Source organism: Heterodontus francisci, chromosome 46, assembly GCF_036365525.1.
Source record: "Heterodontus francisci isolate sHetFra1 chromosome 46, sHetFra1.hap1, whole genome shotgun sequence".
In the NCBI taxonomy this organism is placed as follows: Eukaryota; Metazoa; Chordata; class Chondrichthyes; order Heterodontiformes; family Heterodontidae; genus Heterodontus; species Heterodontus francisci.
Window position 1 is genome coordinate 13,566,907 of NC_090416.1, and position 21,284 is coordinate 13,588,190.

General features: G+C 52.9%; 1 protein-coding gene across 3 annotated transcripts; it reads right to left on the bottom strand.

Moving 5' to 3' along the window:
• Nucleotides 1-871: 871 nt before the first annotated feature.
• Nucleotides 872-21,130, bottom strand: c46h1orf43 (chromosome 46 C1orf43 homolog). 3 transcript variants are annotated; one of them, XM_068022799.1, is made up of 7 exons: nt 20,612-20,822; nt 16,821-16,922; nt 15,407-15,524; nt 7,670-7,723; nt 6,249-6,415; nt 5,209-5,267; nt 1,090-1,378 (listed from the first exon to the last, which is right to left on the bottom strand). In XM_068022799.1, exons 1-7 carry the CDS (start codon nt 20,666-20,668, stop codon nt 1,180-1,182), a joined length of 756 nt encoding a protein of 251 aa, XP_067878900.1. In that variant the 5' UTR covers nt 20,669-20,822; the 3' UTR covers nt 1,090-1,179. The 3 variants fall into 3 exon arrangements, with proteins under 3 accessions (XP_067878901.1, XP_067878899.1, XP_067878900.1); XM_068022800.1 differs by lacking the exons at nt 5,209-5,267; nt 20,612-20,822 and adding an exon at nt 20,971-21,130 and having other exon boundaries at nt 872-1,378; XM_068022798.1 differs by lacking the exon at nt 5,209-5,267 and having other exon boundaries at nt 872-1,378; nt 20,612-20,825.
• Between the last annotated feature and the right edge of the window lie 154 nt (nt 21,131-21,284).

The window sequence follows — 21,284 nt, forward strand, 5'->3', positions numbered from 1 at the left end:
CTGGTGTTGTCGAATGGTGTGCCCACCAGATGGCAGTGTTGCCCATGGCAAACTGCCGCGGAGTCCCAGTAAAACCCCCCCCCCCCCCCCCCAAATTACCGACCAGGGACCAGCAGTGATTTTCTGGCAAATGCTTTTATTCCTAATCACGTGGAAGACACCACGGAATTTACAGCACAGAGACGGGCCATTCGGCCCATCTGCCCCGTGCTGGTTTTTCCGCTCCGCGCGGGCCTCCTCTCACCACCACCCCCCCCCCATCCCATCCCCACCCCATATCCTTCTATTCCTTTCTCCCTCGTGTGTTTATCCAGCTTCCCCTTAAACACATCTCTGCTATTCCCCCTCAACCACTCCCTGTGGTAGCGAGTTCCACACTCTCACCACTCTCTGGGGAAAGAGGTTTCTCAACAGAATCATTCTCCGCTCCCTGTGCTGAGAGTATCGAGAAAAGTTGCAGCATCCCCTGTTTTTTTTTTAATTAATCGTTTTGTGGGATGTGGGCGGCGCTGGCCAAGCCAGCATTTATTGCTCATCCCTAATTGCCCCTTGAGAAGGTGGTGGTGAGCTGCCTTCTTGAACTGCTGCAGTCTATGTGGGGTAGGTACACCCACAGTGCTGTTAGGGAGGGAGTTTCAGGATTTTGACCCAGCGACAGTGAAGGAACGGCCGATATAGTTCCAAGTCAGGATGGTGTGTGACTTGGAGGGGAACTTGCAGGTGGTGGTGTTCCCATGCATCTGCTGCCCTTGTCCTTCTAGAGGTCACAGGTTTGGTAGGTCGGAAGGCACTCCGCGCCCCTGGTTGTCAAACGCATTCTGACCTCGCATCTGCTTCAGACACATCAACTCAAAGGAAGATAATCCAAGGCTTTAATCAAACCTGCAACTTTATTTCAAATATAAACAGGAACAAACAATGCAAGCTTGCTCTGCAGAATCCTGGGACAGAAGTAGGGGCAAACCCCAGTGTTATACAGTGACAGACACAGCCCAAGTTTGCAAGAACAGGTCCAGATTCTACACAATGTGACATGTCGGGTATGAACCCTGGTAACACCATTGTGATTAAACCCAAACGGTCATGAGCAGGGCAGGGCGCGTACCAGTGGGCACTTTCTCCTGACGGGGCTGTTCAGGGCGGGGTGCGGACGGGTGGGGCTGCGTCCCAGCTGGGCCCTCACAACGTGCTCTCCAGTGTGTTGTAGTTCTCCTTGAAGCTCTTCAGCTCCAGGAAATGCTTGGGCCTCTTGCTCTTCTGGTTGGACGGTAGGTAGGTGACCTGGATGGTGGTGGGCGAGGAGATCTCGGAAGAGGAGGTCAGGTCCTTTGCTGCAGTCTGGTGCTGTGTCTGACTGCGGGTGCTCCGCGCCTGAATGCTGATCAGAGAGAGAAAGCAAACGCGCGTTAGTGGGGGGCGGCGCGTGTTTGTCTGTCATCTTCCCCTCGCTGACCCAACTCGTTGGGGCACAGGTCCTGCAGGATCGGTCACCACCCCCGCTATCACATGCCCACAGAATCTCGCCGCAGAAAACGAGGCCATTCGGCCCATTGTGCCTGTGCTAGCTCTTTGACAGAGCCAAAAACTCTGCTTCCACCGCCTTTTGAGGAAGAGAATTCCAAAGACTCACGACCCTCTGAGAAAAAACTTCTCCTCATTGTCTTAAATGGGCAACCCCTTATCTATAAGAAGTGACCCCTAGTTTGAGATTCTCCCACAAGGGGAAACATCCTTTCCACATCTACCCTGTCAAGACCCCTCAGAATCTTATATGTTTCAATCAAGTCGCCTCTTACTCTTCTAAATCCCAGTGGATACAAGCCTAGCCTGTCCAATCTTTCCTCATAAGACAGCCCACCCATTCCAGGTATTAGTCTAGTAAACCTTCTCTGTACTGCCTCCAACGCATTTACATCCTTCCTTAAATAAGGAGACCAGTACTCTACACAGTACTCCAGATGTGGTCTCACCAATGCCCTGTATAACTGAAGCACAACCTCCCTACTTTTGTATTCAATTCCCCTCATGATAAACAATAACATTCTATTAGCTTTCCTCATTACTTGCTGTACCTGCATACTAACCTTTTGCGATTCATGCACTAGGACACCCAGATCCCTCTGCATCTCAGAGCTCTGCAATCTCTCACCATTTAGATAACATGCTTCTTTTTTATTCTTCCTGCCAAAGTGGACAATTTCACACTTTCTGATGAAGGGTCACTGACCTGAAACATTAACTCTGCTTCTCTCTCACTGATGCTGCCAGACCTGCTGAGTATTTCCAGCATTTCTTGTTTTTAATTTCCCACTTTCCCACATTATACTCCATTTGCCAGATCTTTGTTCACTCACTTAACCGATCTATATCCCTTTGTAGCCTCCTTATGTCCTCTTCCCAACTATCTACTAATGTCCAGATTCCCTTGTGATTTTGCGCACATCTATCAAATCTCCTCTCAACCTTCTCTACAAGGCGAACAGCCCCAGCTTCTCCAATCAATCCACATAACTGAAGTAAATTCTAGATTTAGACTTTGGAAATGAAGCTGGGCAAGTGGATGAAGTAGCAGTGGGTGACCATTTTGGAAATAGTGACCATAATAGTTTTAGCATAATCATGGAAAAGGACAAAGATAAAACAGGAGTAAAAGTTCTAAATTGGGGGGGGAAGGCAAAATTTTACGAAACTGAGAGATGGCCTGGCGAAAGTGGACTGGATACAGCTACTTGAAGGGAAAAATCAGTGGCAAACCAGTGGGAGGCATTAAAGGGCGAGATACTACAGGCACAGTGTAGGCATGTCCCCACAAAGATAAAGGGTGGTACTGCCAAATCTAGAGCCCCCTGGTTATCTAGAAGCTTACACAGGGTAAATTAAAGCAAAAAAAAAAGCTTATGATGATCACAAATATCTTAATCCTTTAGGAAACCTAGATGAGTATAGAAAGTGCAGGGGTGAAGTAAAAAAAGGAAATTAGAAAAGAAAAGAGAGGACATGAAAAATTATTGGCAGATAAAATCAAGGAAAACCCAAAGATGTTTTATCAATACATTAAGAGCAAGAGGATAACTAAGGAAAGGGTAGGGCCTATCAGAGATGTACAACGGAACATATGCATGGATGCAGAAGATGTGGGCCGGGTTTTGAATGAGTTTTTTTTCTTTGTCTTCACAAAAGGAGAGGGTTGATGTAGACATTGTAGTTAAAGAGAAGGAGTGTGAAATATTAGATACGATAACCATAAAGAGAGTAAGTGCTTGAAGGTCTGACATCCTTGAAAGTGGATACATCGCCAGGACTGGATGGATTGCATCCCAGGCTGTTAAAGAAAGCCAGGGAGGAAATAGCAGATGCGCTGAGGATCATCTTCAAATCCTCACTAGATACAGGCGAGGTATCAGATGATTGGAGGTCTGTGAACGCTGTACCATTGTTTAAAAAAGGTGCGAGGGATAGGCCAGGTAATTATATGCCGGTCAGTCTGACCGCGGTGGTGGGTATATTGTTAGAATCTATTCTGAGGAACAGGATAAACTGCTGCTTAGAAAGGCACGGATTAATCAGGGATAGTCAGCATGGATTTGTTAAGGGAAGGTCATGTCTTACTAACTTAATTGAGTTTTCTGAGAAAATAACAAGGAGGATTGATGAGAGAGTGCAGTGGATGTGGTTTATATGGATTTTAGTAAGGCATTTGACAAGGTCCCGCATGGCAGACTGGGCAGTAAAATGAAAGCCCATGGGGATACAGGGGAATGTGGCAGGTTGGATCCAAAATTGGTTCAGTGACAGGAAACAAAGGGTAGTAGTCGATGGATGCTTTTGCGAATGGAAAGCTGTTTCCACTGGCGTTCCACAGGGCTCAGTGTTGGGTCCCTTGCTCTTTGTGGTATATATTAATGATTTGGACTTAAACGTGGGAGGCACGATTAGGAAATTTGCTAATGACACAAAAATTGGCCATGTAGTTAATAGTGAAGAGGAAAACCATAGAGTCCAGAATGATATCAATGGTTTGGTTGAGTGGGCGGTAAAGTGGCAAATGGAATTCAATCCAGAGAAGTGTGAGGTAATGCATTTGGGGAGGGCAAATAAAGCGAGGGAATACACAATAAACGGAAGGATATTGAGAGGGGTAGAAGAAGTGAGACACTTTGGAGTGCATGTCCACAGGTAGGATGGCACAGATGGCAGGACAGGTAGATAGAGTGGTAAAGAAGGAATATGGAATGCTTTCCTTTATTGGGCGAGGTATAGAATACAAAAGCAGGGATGTTATGCTGGAACTGTATAAAACGCTGGTTAGGCCACAGCTGGAGTATTGTGTACAGTTCTGGTCACCACATTACAGGAAGGACATAATTACTCTGGAGAGAGTACGGAGGAGATTTACAAGAATGTTACCAGGACTTGAAAGTTGCAGCAATGAGGAAAGATTGGATCGGCCAGGGTTGTTTTCCTTAGAACTGAGGAGGCTGAGGGGTGACTTAATTGAAGTGTACAAAATTATGAGGGGCCTAGATAGAGCAGACAGGAAGGACATGTTTCCCCTGGCGGAGAAGTCAATTACCAGGGGGCACAGATTTAAGGTGATTGGTAGAAGGATTAGAGGGGACATGAGGAAAGACTTTTTCACCCAGAGGGTGGTGGGTGTCTGGAATTCACTGCCAGGAACGGCGGTGGAGGCAGAAACCCTCAACTTATTTAAAAATGTACCTGGACCTGCACCTGAAGTGCTGTAACCTGAAAGGCTATGGACCAGGTGCTGGAAGGTGGGATTCGATTGGGTGGCTAGTTTTTTCGGCCGGCACAGACACAATGGGCTGAATGGCCTCCTTCTGTGGTTCTAAATCTGTTCAGTACCGTCTCTAAAGTCTTCACATCCTTCCTAAAGTGCAGTGCCCAGAATTGGACACAGTATTCCAACTGGGGACGAACCAGAGTTTCATAGAGTGAAAGTACAGGAGCCCCATCACCACCTTCCCACCCCAAGTGCAAATCGTTCTCCAACCAATATTCAGTTCTGAATGCCGACGAGAATGATGGTTCATCTGGGGAGTGCAGCCACCGACGAGCATGGAGAGAGAGACAGGGACAGAGGGAAAGAGACAGAGAAAGAGGGAACTCAGTTTCGTGCCAAATTTGCATTCCCTCAGTACTGCACCAGCCTAGTTAGACTAGCAGGGTAGGATGAGACTAACTCACATAGCAGCCAGCTCATTCACAGCACGCTCATACTTCAGATATTCCGTCTTCCCGAAGATCTGGAAGGAAACAAGGAACAGCGGTGACAGCTTCTCCGGCACCCCGTCCTTCAACAGCCGAGCTGTACGGACACGAGCGTCTTGCCTTCGATCCCCCGTTTCACAGCTGGCCAGCAGCGACCATAATTCGCGGTTATACATAATCTTGGACGTTAAAAACAAAAACCCACGGGGCTTCCCAGAGGGGCACAGCAGTCGAGCCAGGAAGACGGGCGTTAGGAAAGGCATTTGGGAAAGACATGCACATATAAACTTGGAAGTGACCCTTCACTAAATTAACTGAACCTTCCGTGGGGCTAACTAAATTTCCCATTATTTATACACTAAATTATCTGCACGCCATTACCTCCAACCAAATTCTCCTCTGCGTCTCACACACCGTCCTAACTTGGAATGATATATCGGCCGTTCCTTTCACTTGTCGCTGGGTCAAAATCCTGGAACTCCCCGCTGTGGGCATACCGCACCGCACGGACTGCAGCGGTTCAAGAAGGCAGCTCACCACCACCTTCTGAAGGGGCGGTTAGGGGATGGGCAACAAATGCTGGCCTGGCCAGCGACGCCCCCACATCCCAGGAATGAATAAACCACGAGAACATTCCCTCCCTCCGCCACAACCCCAGATCTTCCCTCGACACTGCACAGCCCGTGTTTAGTTAATTTATCCTTGTGGGATCATTTCTCTGGCCCCTGCTACTGCACACAAGAACAGGAGGAGGACATTCAGATGAAGGCATGGCTGATCTGTAACCCAACTCTAACCACCCACATTCCTTTACACCTTGGTCTGAGCAAAAAGACCCTATCGACCACCAGCGGAAAAGGTTTCTCTCCCTCTACGTCATCATCAATTCCTTCAAAATCCTCGATACGTGACTTAATCTGACTTTACCAGCGCCAGCTGTGCAGCACAGACTGCGGCCACCCGGCCTGTCGGGCGAGAGCTCGTACGCACACGCGGCAATCTGCCGACGCACTTACCGTCGTCCCGTAACGCGCCGCCTCGTATCCGTCTATCAGTTTGTCGATGAGGTTCTTGCGGACTCCTCTGAACGGAATGTTGCCCTCTCTCAGCTCCAGCAGGAAGCTCCGGAAACTCTTCCCCGTCAAACGCTTGGCGAAATCAGCTCCTTCGCCGATGGGGAGATCTGCAGTGGTAAACGCACCGGGGGGGGGGGGGGATTTCAAATAAAACTGCAACACGGGACGATACAACACGGAAGGGGACCATTCGGCCCATCGCGCCCGTGCTGGCTCTTTGAAAGAGCTATCCAATTAGTCCCACTCCCCCACCCCTTGCTCTTCCCCCCCCCCCCCCCCCAATATCCCTGCAAATTTCTCCCCTTCCAGTATTTATCCAATTGCCCTTTTGAAATTTACGATTGAATCTGCTTCCACCGCCCTTTCAGGCAGCGCGTTCCAGATCACAACAACTCACTGCGTTAAAATAAATTCTCCTCCTCTCCCCCCCTCTGGTTCATTTACCAATTATCTTCAATCTGTGTCCCTCTGGTTACCGACCCTCCTGCCACTGGAAACAGTTTCTCCGTATTTACTCCATCAAAACCCTTCCTGATTTCGAACGCCCCGATTAAATCTCCCCCTTAACCTTCTCTGCTCTAAGGAGAACAATCCCAGCTTCTCCCAGTCTCTCCACATTGACTGAAGCCCCTCATCCCCGGTACGGTGGCTCGCTAACTATGTCAACTGGTCAGGCTGCGAGTGAAATGGTCAGAACACGCCGATAAATCGGGCAGTCAGACATTTATTTGCGTCGGAGCGAGACGAAGACGTGCGAAAGGTGAACTGGCAAAAAATACAGATACGTTTTGTCTGTACCACGTTGCAGTTAGGACTGGCAGGACGAGGGGAGACAGGGTCGATGCTTCTGTCGCGATTGCAGGAGGATTTCGTGGTCTTTTTTATCGAAACGTAGATTGCTCTTTCGATGCACCTTTTAAGAACTTGCATTTTAAAAATCAGGCCTTTCAAATCTTTCTGGTACAAGTGCAGCAGATCAAGAGGTATGCAAATTGCAGAAGGGGCAGAGGCAGGCTGCGTGTTGCAGGGAGCCAGACGAGTGGACCTTCGCCCGCGGTGCCCTTCCCTGAGCCAATATTAATGCCCTCGGCCAACACCACGAAGACTGGAATTATCTCACCGCTACTTACGGGATCTTGCTGTGCTCTGTTTCCTACATCGCGACAGCGCTTCGAACAGAATTTCATTGGCCGCGGAGCGCCCTGGGACGCCGAGGTTGTGAAAGGCGCTATAGAAATGCAAGGTTCCCCCCCCCCCCACCACCCCACTCCCCCCGCCCCCGACCAAAGCTGGCCTCCGTGAAGGCAGAAACCAGAAACTCAGCCCTTGCTTTGTGGAGGCAAGTGCAGTCCATCACTCACCCACGTGTCTGATCGCATCCAGAGCCTTCATTCTGTATAAGTAGTTGTAGCGAACTGCAGAGATTAAATGTAGAAAGAGGTCGCTGTCACTGCAGGTCAGTCAATAAACTGTGAAGCACTCAATTTACCCACCAGCAATCAAACATTGGCTGATCTTTGGATACAACTTTCTTGCGGTAAATTTTCTGCTCACCAAGAAAAACATTGACATTGAACATGTCCCCATTTCGAGCACTTGTGATAATGATCACTCCCAGCACGGGGTTAGATACAGAGTAAAGCTCCCTCTACACTGTCCCCATCAAACACTCCCAGGACAGGTACAGCACGGGGTTAGATACAGAGTAAAGCTCCCTCTACACTGTCCCCATCAAACACTCCCAGGACAGGTACAGCACGGGGTTAGATACAGAGTAAAGCTCCCTCTACACTGTCCCCCATCAAACACTCCCAGGACAGGTACAGCACGGGGGTTAGATACAGAGTAAAGCTCCCTCTACACTGTCCCCATCAAACACTCCCAGGACAGGTACAGCACGGGGGTTAGATACAGAGTAAAGCTCCCTCTACACTGTCCCCATCAAACACTCCCAGGACAGAAACAGCACGGGGTTAGATACAGAGTAAAGCTCCCTCTACACTGTCCCCATCAAACGCTCCCAGGACAGGTACAGCACTGGGATTGGCTGGGCAATTTGGAGCACTTCCTGCCAGCAATCAGGGGGAGCAGCTGCACCTGTGTTGCAGCAATTGCAGAGAGGAGACTGCAGCAACTGGGAAGAGGAGAGTGGAATAACTGCAGAGAGGTGACTATAGAGTGGAGACAGCTGTATTTACTGTGGAACTGTTGCACTTTTTCAAGACTAAGAAGACCTGAGAGTCATTTTGGAGAGGTGGGTGTTGGAGCACCAGAGAACTGTTGGTTGTTTGGACTGTTGGGGGAGGGGCTGCCAAATTCTATAGGGAGCCCCTGTACGAGCTCTTGTGTTTATCTGCCATCCTGCACAAAAGGGGCTCCCTCCCCACCCCCAACTGTGTGGCTCGGGAAGGCTGGAGCTGCCCGGCTGAAGAAAATCCTTACACAACAACAGGGGCGGCACAGTGGCGCAGTGGTTAGCACTGCAGCCTCACAGCTCCAGCGACCCGGGTTCAATTCCGGGTACTGCCTGTGTGGAGTTTGCAAGTTCTCCCTGTGTCTGCGTGGGTTTTCTCCGGGTGCTCCGGTTTCCTCCCACACGCCAAAAGACTTGCAGGTTGATAGGTAAATTGGCCATTAGAAATTGCCCCTAGTATAGGTAGGTGGTAGGGAAATATAGGGACAGGTGGGGATGTGGAATTAGTGTAGGATTAGTATAAATGGGTGGTTGATGGTCGGCACAGACTCGGTGGGCCGAAGGGCCTGTTTCAGTGCTGTATCTCTAAACTAAACTAAAAGGGAGAGAACCGGGCGGCTCTAACCGACCCGGGCGAAGAACCCTCCCCAAACTGGAAGAGTGAACTGTCGACTCTGCAGGAAGGTGCTCCAACCACCAATTGAAGTGTAACATCCTCGCAGCTGTTCTCTCTCTTCCATCACTCGGCCACCTATCCTCTCCTCTCCTCGTCCTTTTCAACCCTATCCTCCTCTATTCCCATCCCCCCCTCCCCCATCATATTGTTTGTGTTTAAGAAAACTGTCGTGTGCTTTGTTTCTTGGGGGTGGGCGTAGCTCTGCGACCCCATGGCAAGCCCCTCTTCGCCGGTGGCGGGGCCTTCCCGTTCATATGCTGCTGCGGCTGCTGCAGCTGCACCTGTTGCCCCGTCACCGTTTGCTTTATTAACATCGAAGCATGGGGTCAAGAGCTACGTCCACCCGAACATGACTATCGAGGCATGCGTGAAAGCAATGGCCGAGGTTGTCGGCCCTTCGGCCATTGTTGCAGCCTCTAAAATGTACGGGAAGGCAGTGTTTTTCCTGAAGACCGAGCGGGCGGTGTCCCTGGCTCTGAGCAAGGGGCTCACCGTGGGCGGGACCTTTCTGCCAGTGGACCCCCTGGAGGCCACTGCGCAAAGGCTCATTCTATCCAATGTCCCGCCCTTCATTCCTGGTGAGCTCCTCCTTCCCCACCTGCACCATCTGGGGGAGGTAAAGACGGGGCTCACCCCAGTTCCGCTCGGTCTTCGGGAGAACAGCCTCCGACACGTGTACTCCTTCCGCCGCCAGTTATTCATGCAGCTGGCGCGGGAGGAGGTGACAGAGGGCCACTTTTATGTAGAATTCCAGGGGACGGCCTACCGTGTCTTCTGGACCTTGGACGGGGTGCGGTGCCATGTCTGTAAGGGGGTGGGGCATATTCGTAAGAACTGCCCCAACCTCCCGGCTGCCAGCTCCAACTCGGCGGCCCAGGGTGGCGACGCTGCACCTCCTCCCACCCCCCCTACACCTCTACCAGATACCATTCAGTCGGTACCGGAGGCTGTGGTTTTCACGGCCTCCGGCAGGGAGGGGAGTGACCGTCCAAGTGGAAGGAAGGCGCGGAGGAGAAATAAACATCGAGAGGCGCGTCCCCTGGACACCGTGACACTACCCGAGTCTGAGCTCAGCCCAAGGCCCGATCTCGGGAAGTCAACTTGTCCCAGGGCTGGGCTCAGGCCCAGGGTGAATAAAAAAAAGGAGAGTGTGGAGGTGGAGGCCTCTGACGATATGGAGGTCTCTGAGCCTCCGCACACAACTGGGAAAAAGAGGAGAAGGCACCCCTCCACAGAGGTAATGAGGGGCCCTGAGGCGCAGGGCCCAATGTTGGAGGGGAGCTGTCTCCTGTTTCGGGTCCCCAGGTTTCCCCTACCGCCACCACCAAGGCTGCAAAGTCCGGGCAGGAGCACTCTATTCCTCAGGATGGAGGGGAGGGGAAGGCCCCGGTACTTGAGGCCCCTCCTGAAGGAGTAAGTGGGGCCCTGCTTGTGGTGGGGGAGCCTGGGGACGCCGCCCATTCTGCCACTGCTACTGGGTCGGGTGCCCTGAATGAAGGGGAGGGCGAGGCCCCAGAGGGTCGGGCATCCCAGCCGGAGTCCACCACCAACCAGGAGACACCCGACCCAGTTATAACTGAGAATGCTGCCCCATCTGCTGGGCCTGTGGGTGCTGGCGGAGCGGGAGATAGCCTCCTCCCTCCGCCTCCAGTCTCGGCTCCGGCTGGTTTCCCGGAGTCCAGAACTTCTGTCTCCTCTGGACCACTCATTGGCCTGGGGACGGAGGTGGAGGGGGGTCCTGAACCGCTGGTGCCTACAGGCTCCAGTTTCACAATGGAACCCAGGGAGGACTCCTCCGCCATCGATCCTGGGGGTGGGATCGTGACGGAGGCGGGACCAGCTGGCGCGGCCGGGACGTCCGCCCCACAGTGTGTGGTGGATGTGTCGGCCGCTGGCGGTGACGACCCGGAGGAGGATGGGGATTCGGTGCGGGGCACGGAGGATGATCTTGATTCCATCGCCAGTGAGGTGGTGGAGTCCCTCGTGCCTCCCACCGAATCTCCTCTCATCCCCATGGCGGAACTCCGGGATTTCCTCGTGGCTTGCAGGGGTTGCCGCAATAAAGTTCAGCTGGCACTCGACCGTTGGTCGAATCTGGCGCTGATCATACAGTCCGTCCGTGCCGCCCTTAAGATAGCGGGTAAGCGCGCGGGCGTGAAACTGGTTGAGAGGCGCCGTTTTAATGTGTTCCTCAATGGGTTGCTGGGGGAGTGGAGGGCCAGGTGCACTTCCACTCCCTCATCACAGTGAGGTGTTTGTGACGGGTTTTAATTACCTTTGACATGAAGATAACCATAGCCAGCCTCAACATCAACGGCAGCAGAGGGGCTCACCGCAGATTTCACAATCTCTCAGTCCTCAGGGAAGGGAGATACGCGGTGAGCTTTCTGCAGGAAACCCACACCGTTCCGGGAGACGAAGCCACCTGGCTCCTGGAGTGGCAGGGTGGGATCTACATGAGTCACCTCACCCCTATTTCTAGTGGGGTGGCTATCTTGTTGGCCCCGACTTTTCAGCCGGAGATCTTGGGGGTCAAGGAGCTAGTGCCGGGCCGCTTGCTCCACCTCGCCGTTCGCCTGGGTAGCGTGCCGCTCCACTTTGTGAACGTGTACGCGCCCAGGCCCGGCGCGTTGCAAGCGCGCTTCTTTGAAGAAGTGTCCGCTCTCTTGAGCTCCATCGATAGCGGCGAGTCCATCATCCTCGGGGGGGATTTTAACTGCACCCTCGAGGTGGGGGATCGCTCCGGTCCCCAGCGCGGCCAAGCGTCGGTGGAGAAGTTGAGGGGACTGATCAGCTCCCTTAACTTGGTGGACGTCTGGCGGAATCTCCATCCCGACTCCAGCGCCTTCACGTGGAGGTCTGGAGGAGGGGGGGGGGTCCCGAATCGACCGCCTCTACATTTCGCAGGCGTACGTCTCCCGCGTCTCGGCGGCCTCAATGCGGCTGGTGCCGTGCTCGGACCACCGCCTGGTGTGGGCGGAGTTCACTCCGCTCCGCACGCGGGCGGGGTCCGCGTACTGGCACTTTAACAACCGGCTGCTGGAGGACGAGCGATTTCGGGACTCGTTCTGTCGATTCTGAGCTGACTGGAGAAGGAAGCAGGGGGGCTTCCCCTCCTTGAGGCTATGGTGGGATGTGGGCAAGACTCACATCCGCGTCTTCTGTCAGGAGTACGCGAAGGGGTCGACCAAGAGGCGGGAAGCCGAGATCGGGCGCCTTGAGAGGGAGGTGCTCGACTTGGAGTCCCGCCTCGGTCATGCCGTCGCGGACCCGGCCCTGTGGCAGGCGTACAAAGAGAAGAAGGGCGCGCTGAGGGACCTGCAGCTCATAGGGTCCCGAGGCGCGTACGTGAGGTCGCGGATCCAGATCCTGGAAGATTTGGACCGCGCCTCTCCCTTCTTCTACTTGCTGGAAAAATGGCGGGGGGTCCGTAAGCAGCTCGTCGAGCTGCTGGCCGACGACGGATCCTCCATCACGGATCCGGAGGGAATGGGCCTCCTGGTCCGTTATTATTACAGTGCGTTGTTCTCTCCGGATCCGTCCAGCAAGGACGTCCGCAGAGTTTTGTGGGAGGACCTGCCACAGGTCAGCCCGGAGGGCACAGAGGTTTTGGAGGCTCCGCTCACGTTGGCGGAGCTGACTGGCGCCCTCCACCAGCTCTCGAGGGGCAAATCCCCAGGGCTAGATGGGATGACCGTGGAGTTCCTCAGGGCATTCTGGGACGTCCTGGGGGACGATTACGCGCGGGTCCTGGGGGAAAGCCTGGCGACCGGGGAGATGCCCCTCTCGTGGCGCAGGGCGGTCATCGTCCTGCTGCCGAAGAGGGGCGATCTCCGCCTGCTTAAAAACTGGCGTCCGGTCTCCCTCCTCAGCACGGATTATAAGATCTTTGCCCGGGCTATGTCTACCCGCCTGGGCTCCGTGCTGGCCCACATGATCCACCCCGACCAGTCCTACACGGTCCCGGGCCGGTCCATCCAGGACAACATCCACTTGGTCCGGGACCTGATCCATCTTTTCCAGAGGACTGGTCAGTCGGTCGCCTTTCTCTCTCTCGATCAGGAGAAGGCATTCGACAGGCTGGATCACGAATACCTTTTCGGGACTCTGCGCGCTTTTGTACTTGGGCCACATTTTGTGGCCCGGGTCTGACTTTTATACACCGCCGCAGAGTGTCTGGTTCTTCGCTTTGGGAGAGGAATGCGTCAGGGATGCCCTATGTCCAGCCAACTGTACACGATCTGCGTGAAGCCATTCCTGTGCCTGCTTTGCAGGAGGTTGACGGGATTGGCTCTGCGCGAGCCGGCCATGCGAGTCGTCCTCTTGGCTTACGCCGACGACGTGCTCCTCGCGGTCACAGATCCCGTCGACTTGCGGAGGATGCGCGACTGCCAGCAGACCTTTTCTGCTGCGTCCTCCGCGAGGATCAATTGGGAGAAATGTTCCGGACTCCTGGTTGGTCAGTGGCGGGTGGACTCCCTGCCGGAGGAGATGACACCTTTTGCGTGGAGCACCACACACCTCCTCTATCTGTGAGTCCACCTTAGCCCCGCTGAGGAAGCCTGGCCGGCAAACTGGCAGGAGTTGGAGGCGAAAGTCACCGCTCGGCTGGGGCGCTGGACAGGACTGCTCCGAGTGCTTTCCTACAGGGGCCGAGCGCTGGTCATAAACCAACTGGTGGCCTCCATGCTGTGGTACCGGTTGGTCACTTTGGCCCCGCCCCCTGTATTCGCCACCAAGATCCAGAAGAAACTCGTCGATTTCTTCTGGGGCAAGAGGAAACACTGGGTCTCTGCCGCGGTCCTGAGTCTCCCGATCGAGGAGGGCGGTCAGTCGCTGGTGTGCGTCTGCACCCAGGCTGCGACTCTCCGCCTTCGGACCCTGCAGAGATACCTGTACGTCGAGCGCCCTCCCAGATGGTGAGCGCTGGTGACATATTAGTGCCTCCTCGCCCTCATCTGCCACCCGGACATGCCCTGGCGGTCCGCGTTGCCATCTGGCAGCGAGGGGAAACCCCGATGGAGGTCTCTCTACGCGGGAGTCTTCCCCCTTTACATCGGGGACCTGGGATGGAGGGTGCTGCACAGAGCAGTCCCGTGCAATAGACTTTTAAGCAGGTTCACGGACTCCCAGGCCGCCTGTACTTTCTGCGGCCTGGACGAGTCCGTGTTCCACGTTTATATGGAGTGTGCGAGGTTGCAGCCCCTATTTGAGTATCTGAAGGGGCTGATCCTCAAATTCTGGCTGCACTTCAGTCCCACGCTCCTGATCTTTGGGCACCCGGTGCGGAGGGGCGTGGGCCGGGAGGAGGTTCTCCTCGTCGGTCTGCTCCTGGGCCTGGCCAAGGTGGCAATTCACAGGTCCAGGTTGTGGGCCGTCGGGGGGTTCCGTCCTCCCCGATTGCCTGCCCCTCTTCCGCGGTTACGTTCGCGCCCGGGTGTCCCTGGAGAAGGAGCAGTGCATAATTGACGGCAAGAATGGCATTTTAATTTGAGTTTTGTTTTATTAATTTTTTTTTAAAAATCAAGTTATATTTCTAATATGTATATAAAAGGGGGCCTGGAAAATAAAGGTCACCTTATATATAAAAAAATGGCGTTAGATACAGAGTAAAGCTCCCTCTGCACTGTTCCCATCAAATATTGTGTGTTTTATTCATGTTTTCTAGCTCAGCCAGGTCTGTTACCTGTACTACACTATTCCAATGCTCTCCCACCTGAGCTCATCCGAAACACAGCTGCCCCCTTTTCCAAACTAGCACCAAATCCCGTTCATCCATCACCCCATTCTCACTGACCAACACTGGCTCCCGGTCCAGCAACACCACGATTTTAAAAATGTCATCCTCGTTTTTCAATCCCTTGATGGCCTCGCCCCTCCTTATCTCTGTCACCTCCTCCAGCCCTACAACCCTCCGAGATCTCTGCACTTCTCTATTTCTGACATCTTGCGCGTCCCTCCACCCCCGGATTCCCATCGCTCCACCATTGGCGGCCGTGCCCTCAGCTGCCTGGGGGGCCCCCCAAGCTCTGGAATTCCCTCCCTGAACCTCTCCGCCTCTCTCTCTCCTCCTTTCAGATGCTCCTTAAAACCGAGCCTGTCCCGAATATCTCCCCATGTGGCTCGGTGCCTAATTGTGTTTGGTGGCACTCACTGTGAAGCACCTTGGGATGTTTTACTGCATTAAAGGCGCTATGTAAATGCACACAAGGCCTTGCTGTGAGCTACCTTGGCTTCCTGGTTCCTGGAGCTGCAGTAAGCGCACGTCTCCCTCGTCCAGGAGCTGTGGCTCGTAGTCGAGGTCCTGGACTTTCAGGAGACTCCGGTCAATCTCCTCCCTTAGATCCTGCCAGGAAAGAGAGGGCAGCAAGCGTTAAGCTGTCGGGCACAGGGCACTCTGCCTGTCGGTCACATTCTTGCGACATGCAGGTCAATGGGAAGCGAGCTGGGGTGGGGTGGGGTGGGACTGGCCTTTGGCCTCCTTGTACAGCGTAAATGACTCTCCGACTCCAGCAAGGCGAGTTATGGGGAAAGAGCAGGGGAAGGGCAGCTAATTGGATCGGTCCTCCAAAAGATCCAAGACATGCATGATGGGCCGAATAGCTTCCTCCTGTGCTGTACGACCCTACGACGTGCCCTTGCCACGGTGGTGCGCGGGCCGTCTTCTTGAGTCATGGGAGTCTACGCGGGGGTGGGGGGGTGGGGCGGGGGGGGAAGCTGCTCCCGAAGTGCTGTTAAGGCGGAGCGTTCCGTGGTTTGGAATCACCGCCTCGGACAAAAGATCGATTGTATCTATCCTGGTGGGAGAACCCTTTCCAGCCAGCGGAGGTCAAAGGCTTGGCTCAGTCGATCAGCCTCCAGCCTCGGGGTTTCGGGATTCAGGCCCCCCCCCCCCCCCCTGCCGTGAGGGGGTCAAGTCTGACAAACAAGAACTCTCTTCCATCCTGAGGGTCCAACCATTTTGGGATGCTTCCGGAGTCATACGTTGGTTCTTACACCCTCATCACATCAGTGCCATTCCGCGCATTAACCCCTCCCCTCCCTGGCAGATGATCCGAGCAGCATCGCAGACAAGAGAAATCCCTTCTCCCCCACCCCCCAATATGGGGAGACAGTGGGGTTGGGGGGGGGGGGGGGGGGGGGTCGTCATGCCACTGAACTAGTAACCCTGAGGCCCAGAGTAATGCCCCAGGGACAATTCCCACCAATGGCAACTGGTTGAATTTATGAAACAATTGAATTGAAATTGCAATCAATCGATTAAAAAAAAAAAATCTAGAATTGAAAGCTACCCTCAGTCATGTTACCATGAAAATATCATGGATTGGTTTTTAAATCTGCTTCGCTGATGTCCTTTAAAGAGAGGAAATCTGCCATCCTTACCCGATCTGGCCGACGTGTGACTCCAGAGCCACAGCAAGGCAGCTGACTCCTAACTGCCCTCTTTAGGGACGGGCAACAAGTGCCGGCCTTGCCAGCGACGCCCACTTCCCGTGGCGGGGGGGGGGGGGCATAAAGAAGGAAAGCACTGGATAGCAATCGGGAGCTGAAAGCCACCAGTCCCACCCAGCCGTGGTACCGGCGCCAACGCGAGAAGGGAGAGCAAAGCCGCAAGCCCGCGCGTCACAGCGGAGCTACGAACCTTGGGCGCACTGTGACCGATGGGCACATGAGGCCCCCGCCTGGATTTCATGGCGAACCTCATGATCTGACGCTTGACGAAGATGAACAGCAGGACAAACACCTGGAGACAGGAGAAAGCAACAGTAGAGGAACTTGCACTTCTGGAGCGCCTTTCACCGCCCTCAGGACCTGCCGAGGCGCTTCACAGCCAACGAAGGGCCTTTTTCCCCAAGTGTCGTAACATCGGAAACGTGGCAGCCAACTTTGCGCGCTGCAAGCTCCCACCAAATGCCATTAGTTTCTGTGATGTCATAGTTTAGTCATATCTCCGACTATCAACATCCTGGAGGGTTACCATAGTGCAAGAGCAGGTCAGGGGCTGGGAATCCTGCGGCGAGTAACTCGCCTCCTGACTCCCCAAAGCCTGTCCACCATCTACAAGACACAAGTCAGGAGTGTGATGGAATACTCTCCATTCCCCTGGATGGGTGCAGCTCCAACAACACTCAAGAAGCCCGACACCATCCAGGACAAAGCAGCCCCGCTTGACTGGCACCCCATCTACAAACATTCACTCCCTCCACCACTGATGCACAGTGGCAGCAGTGTGTACCATCTACAAGAGGAACCTAGAAAGATTAAAATGCATTGATTTGTTGAATTAAAAATAAAGGTTTCTCATTAGTAATCCTGCAAATGTTAACCAAGTAACTATTACATTAGTAACTAGAGATAACTAGCAGAATAACTCAGATCCCCAACTTCATTTCTTGTTGAATAAAAAGAACCTAGAAAGATTAAAATGCATTGATTTGTTGAATTAAAAATAAAGGTTTCTCATTAGTAATCCTGCAAATGTTAACCAAGTAACTTTCTTTTCTTTTTTCTTTTGGGCCTCCTTATCTCGAGAGACAATGGATACGCGCCTGGAGGTGGTCAGTGGTTTGTGAAGCAGCGCCTGGAGTGGCTATAAAGGCCAATTCTGGAGTGACAGGCTCTTCCACAGGTGCTGCAGAGAAATTTGTTTGTTGGGGCTGTTGCACAGTTGGCTCTCCCCTTGCGCCTCTGTCTTTTTTCCTGCCAACTACTAAGTCTCTTCGACTCGCCACAATTTAGCCCTGTCTTTATGGCTGCCCGCCAGCTCTGGCGAATGCTGGCAACTGACTCCCACGACTTGTGATCAATGTCACACGATTTCATGTCGCGTTTGCAGACGTCTTTATAACGGAGACATGGACGGCCGGTGGGTCTGATACCAGTGGCGAGCTCGCTGTACAATGTGTCTTTGGGGATCCTGCCATCTTCCATGCGGCTCACATGGCCAAGCCATCTCAAGCGCCGCTGACTCAGTAGTGTGTATAAGCTGGGGATGTTGGCCGCTTCAAGGACTTCTGTGTTGGAGATATAGTCCTGCCACCTGATGCCAAGTATTCTCCGAAGGCAGCGAAGATGGAATGAATTGAGACGTCGCTCTTGGCTGGCATACGTTGTCCAGGCCTCGCTGCCGTAGAGCAAGGTACTGAGGACACAGGCCTGATACACTCGGACTTTTGTGTTCCGTGTCAGTGCGCCATTTTCCCACACTCTCTTGGCCAGTCTGAACATAGCAGTGGAAGCCTTACCCATGCGCTTGTTGATTTCTGCATCTAGAGACAGGTTACTGGTGATAGTTGAGCCTAGGTAGGTGAACTCTTGAACCACTTCCAGAGCGTGGTCGCCAATATTGATGGATGGAGCATTTCTGACATCCTGCCCCATGATGTTCGTTTTCTTGAGGCTGATGGTTAGGCCAAATTCATTGCAGGCAGACGCAAACCTGTCGATGAGACTCTGCAGGCATTCTTCAGTGTGAGATGTTAAAGCAGCATCGTCAGCAAAGAGGAGTTCTCTGATGAGGACTTTCCGTACTTTGGACTTCGCTCTTAGACGGGCAAGGTTGAACAACCTGCCCCCTGATCTTGTGTGGAGGAAAATTCCTTCTTCAGAGGATTTGAACGCATGTGAAAGCAGCAGGGAGAAGAAAATCCCAAAAAGTGTGGGTGCGAGAACACAGCCCTGTTTCACACCACTCAGGATAGGAAAGGGCTCTGATGAGGAGCCACCATGTTGAATTGTGCCTTTCATATTGTCATGGAATGAGGTGATGATACTTAGTAGCTTTGGTGGACATCCGATCTTTTCTAGTAGTCTGAAGAGACCACGTCTGCTGACGAGGTCAAAGGCTTTGGTGAGATCAATGAAAGCAATGTAGAGGGGCATCTGTTGTTCACGGCATTTCTCCTGTATCTGACGAAGGGAGAACAGCATGTCAATAGTCGATCTCTCTGCACGAAAGCCACACTGTGCCTCAGGGTAGACGCGCTCGGCCAGCTTCTGGAGCCTGTTCAGAGCGACTCGAGCAAAGACTTTCCCCACTATGCTGAGCAGGGAGATTCCACGGTAGTTGTTGCAGTCACCGCGGTCACCTTTGTTTTTATAGAGGGTGATGATGTTGGCATCGCGCATGTCCTGGGGTACTGCTCCCTCGTCCCAGCACAGGCATAGCAGTTCATGTAGTGCTGAGAGTATAGCAGGCTTGGCACTCTTGATTATTTCAGGGGTAATGCTGTCCTTCCCAGGGGCTTTTCCGCTGGCTAGGGAATCAATGGCATCACTGAGTTCCGATTTGGTTGGCTGTATGTCCAGCTCATCCATGACTGGTAGAGGCTGGGCTGCATTGAGGGCAGTCTCAGTGACAGCATTCTCCCTGGAGTACAGTTCTAGGTAGTGCTCAACCCAGCGGTCCATCTGTTTGCGTTGGTCAGTGATTATGTCCCCCGATTTAGATTTGAGGGGGGTGATCTTCTTGATGGTTGGCCCAAGAGCTCTCTTCATGCCATCATACATTCCTCTGATGTTTCCGGTGTCTGAGGCCAGCTGAATATGGCTGCATAGGTGTTGCCAGTAGTCGTTTGCGCAACGCCTAGCTGTTCTTTGTGCAGTACTTCTGGCTGCTTTAAGTGCTGCGGATGTTAAATCGCTGGGGGCTTTCTTGTAGTTCAAAAGTGCAATGCGCTTAGCGGCTATGACAGGTTCCAGCTCTTCATTATGAGATTGAAACCAGTCTGCATTTCTCTTCGCACTTTTGCCGTAGGTGGTCAAAGCTGACTCATAGATGGCGTCTCTGATGTGGGCCCACTTGGTCTCAGCATCCCCTGTGGGAGTGTTTTGAAGGGCTGTTACAAGTGAATTTAGAAATTTTTGTAACAGCTGTGGGTGAGAAATTCTGCTCGTGTTGATGCGCGGGTGGCCCTTCTGCTTGGAATGATGCAACTTCTTTGGTCTGAGTCTAACCTTGCTGCACACCAGGGAGTGGTCGGTGTCGCAGTCCGCACTGTGGAAGCTGCGTGTGATTTGAACACTGTTTAAGGCGGCTCGCCTTGTGACAATGAGGTCTAGCTGGTGCCAACGACGTGATCTTGGGTGCCTCCATGAAACCTGGTGACAGGGTTTAGTGTGAAAGAACGAGTTGGTGATGCAGAGGTTATGATAGGTACACAACTCAAGCAGTCTCTGCCCGTTCTCATTCATCCTTCCAACGCCATAGCGCCCAAGGCAGGAGGGCCATTACATTAGTAACTAGAGATAACTAGCAGAATAACTCAGATCCCCAACTTCATTTCTTGTTGAATAAAAAGAACCTAGAAAGATTAAAATGCATTGATTTGTTGAATTAAAAATAAAGGTTTCTCATTAGTAATCCTGCAAATGTTAACCAAGTAACTATTACATTAGTAACTAGAGATAACTAGCAGAATAGGCACCACTTACCAGGCTACCATAGGCCATAACCAGCACCACATTCACCCCAGACAAACTCTTTGCCATATTTTTCTGCACGCTTTCTTAATATTTACATTGAATGTAAATCTATTATTATTCTGCCTTCAGAGGCCTTTGAACCTGCTTTATAAACAATTACTGACTCCTTTGACATGGTGCTGGGGACAAATTCTCGCGAGACTTTGCTCCGAGATTTCCGGTCTTTCCTCCACCCGAGGTCCGGAACCACTCGTGAATTTCCGGACGAACCTCTTTTTTTTTAAAAAAAGAAAATCGTTTCTATTTTCAAACAGCATAAAAATGGGATGAACCTTTTTTGTTTCCCCCGCCAGGTCAAAAATGCCTACCAATTTTTTTGAATGAAGAAAATGTTTTGTTGTTGTTGTCGTCGTCCTTCTTCGGCCGAACGGTCCGGATTCGGTGATTTCCGTTAAAGGCCGCTTCCTTCGACCGATCGGCCAACCCACCCACCAAGCGTAGCTCGGCCACTTCCGTCGGCCAATAACCCCGCCCCCCCCCGGCGTAGCTCGGCCACTTCCGTCGGCCAATCCCCGGCGTAGCTCGGCCACTTCCGTCGGCCAATAACCCCGCCCCCCCCCGGCGTAGCTCGGCCACTTCCGTCGGCCAATCGGCGAACCCCCCCCCCCCCGGCGTAGCTCGG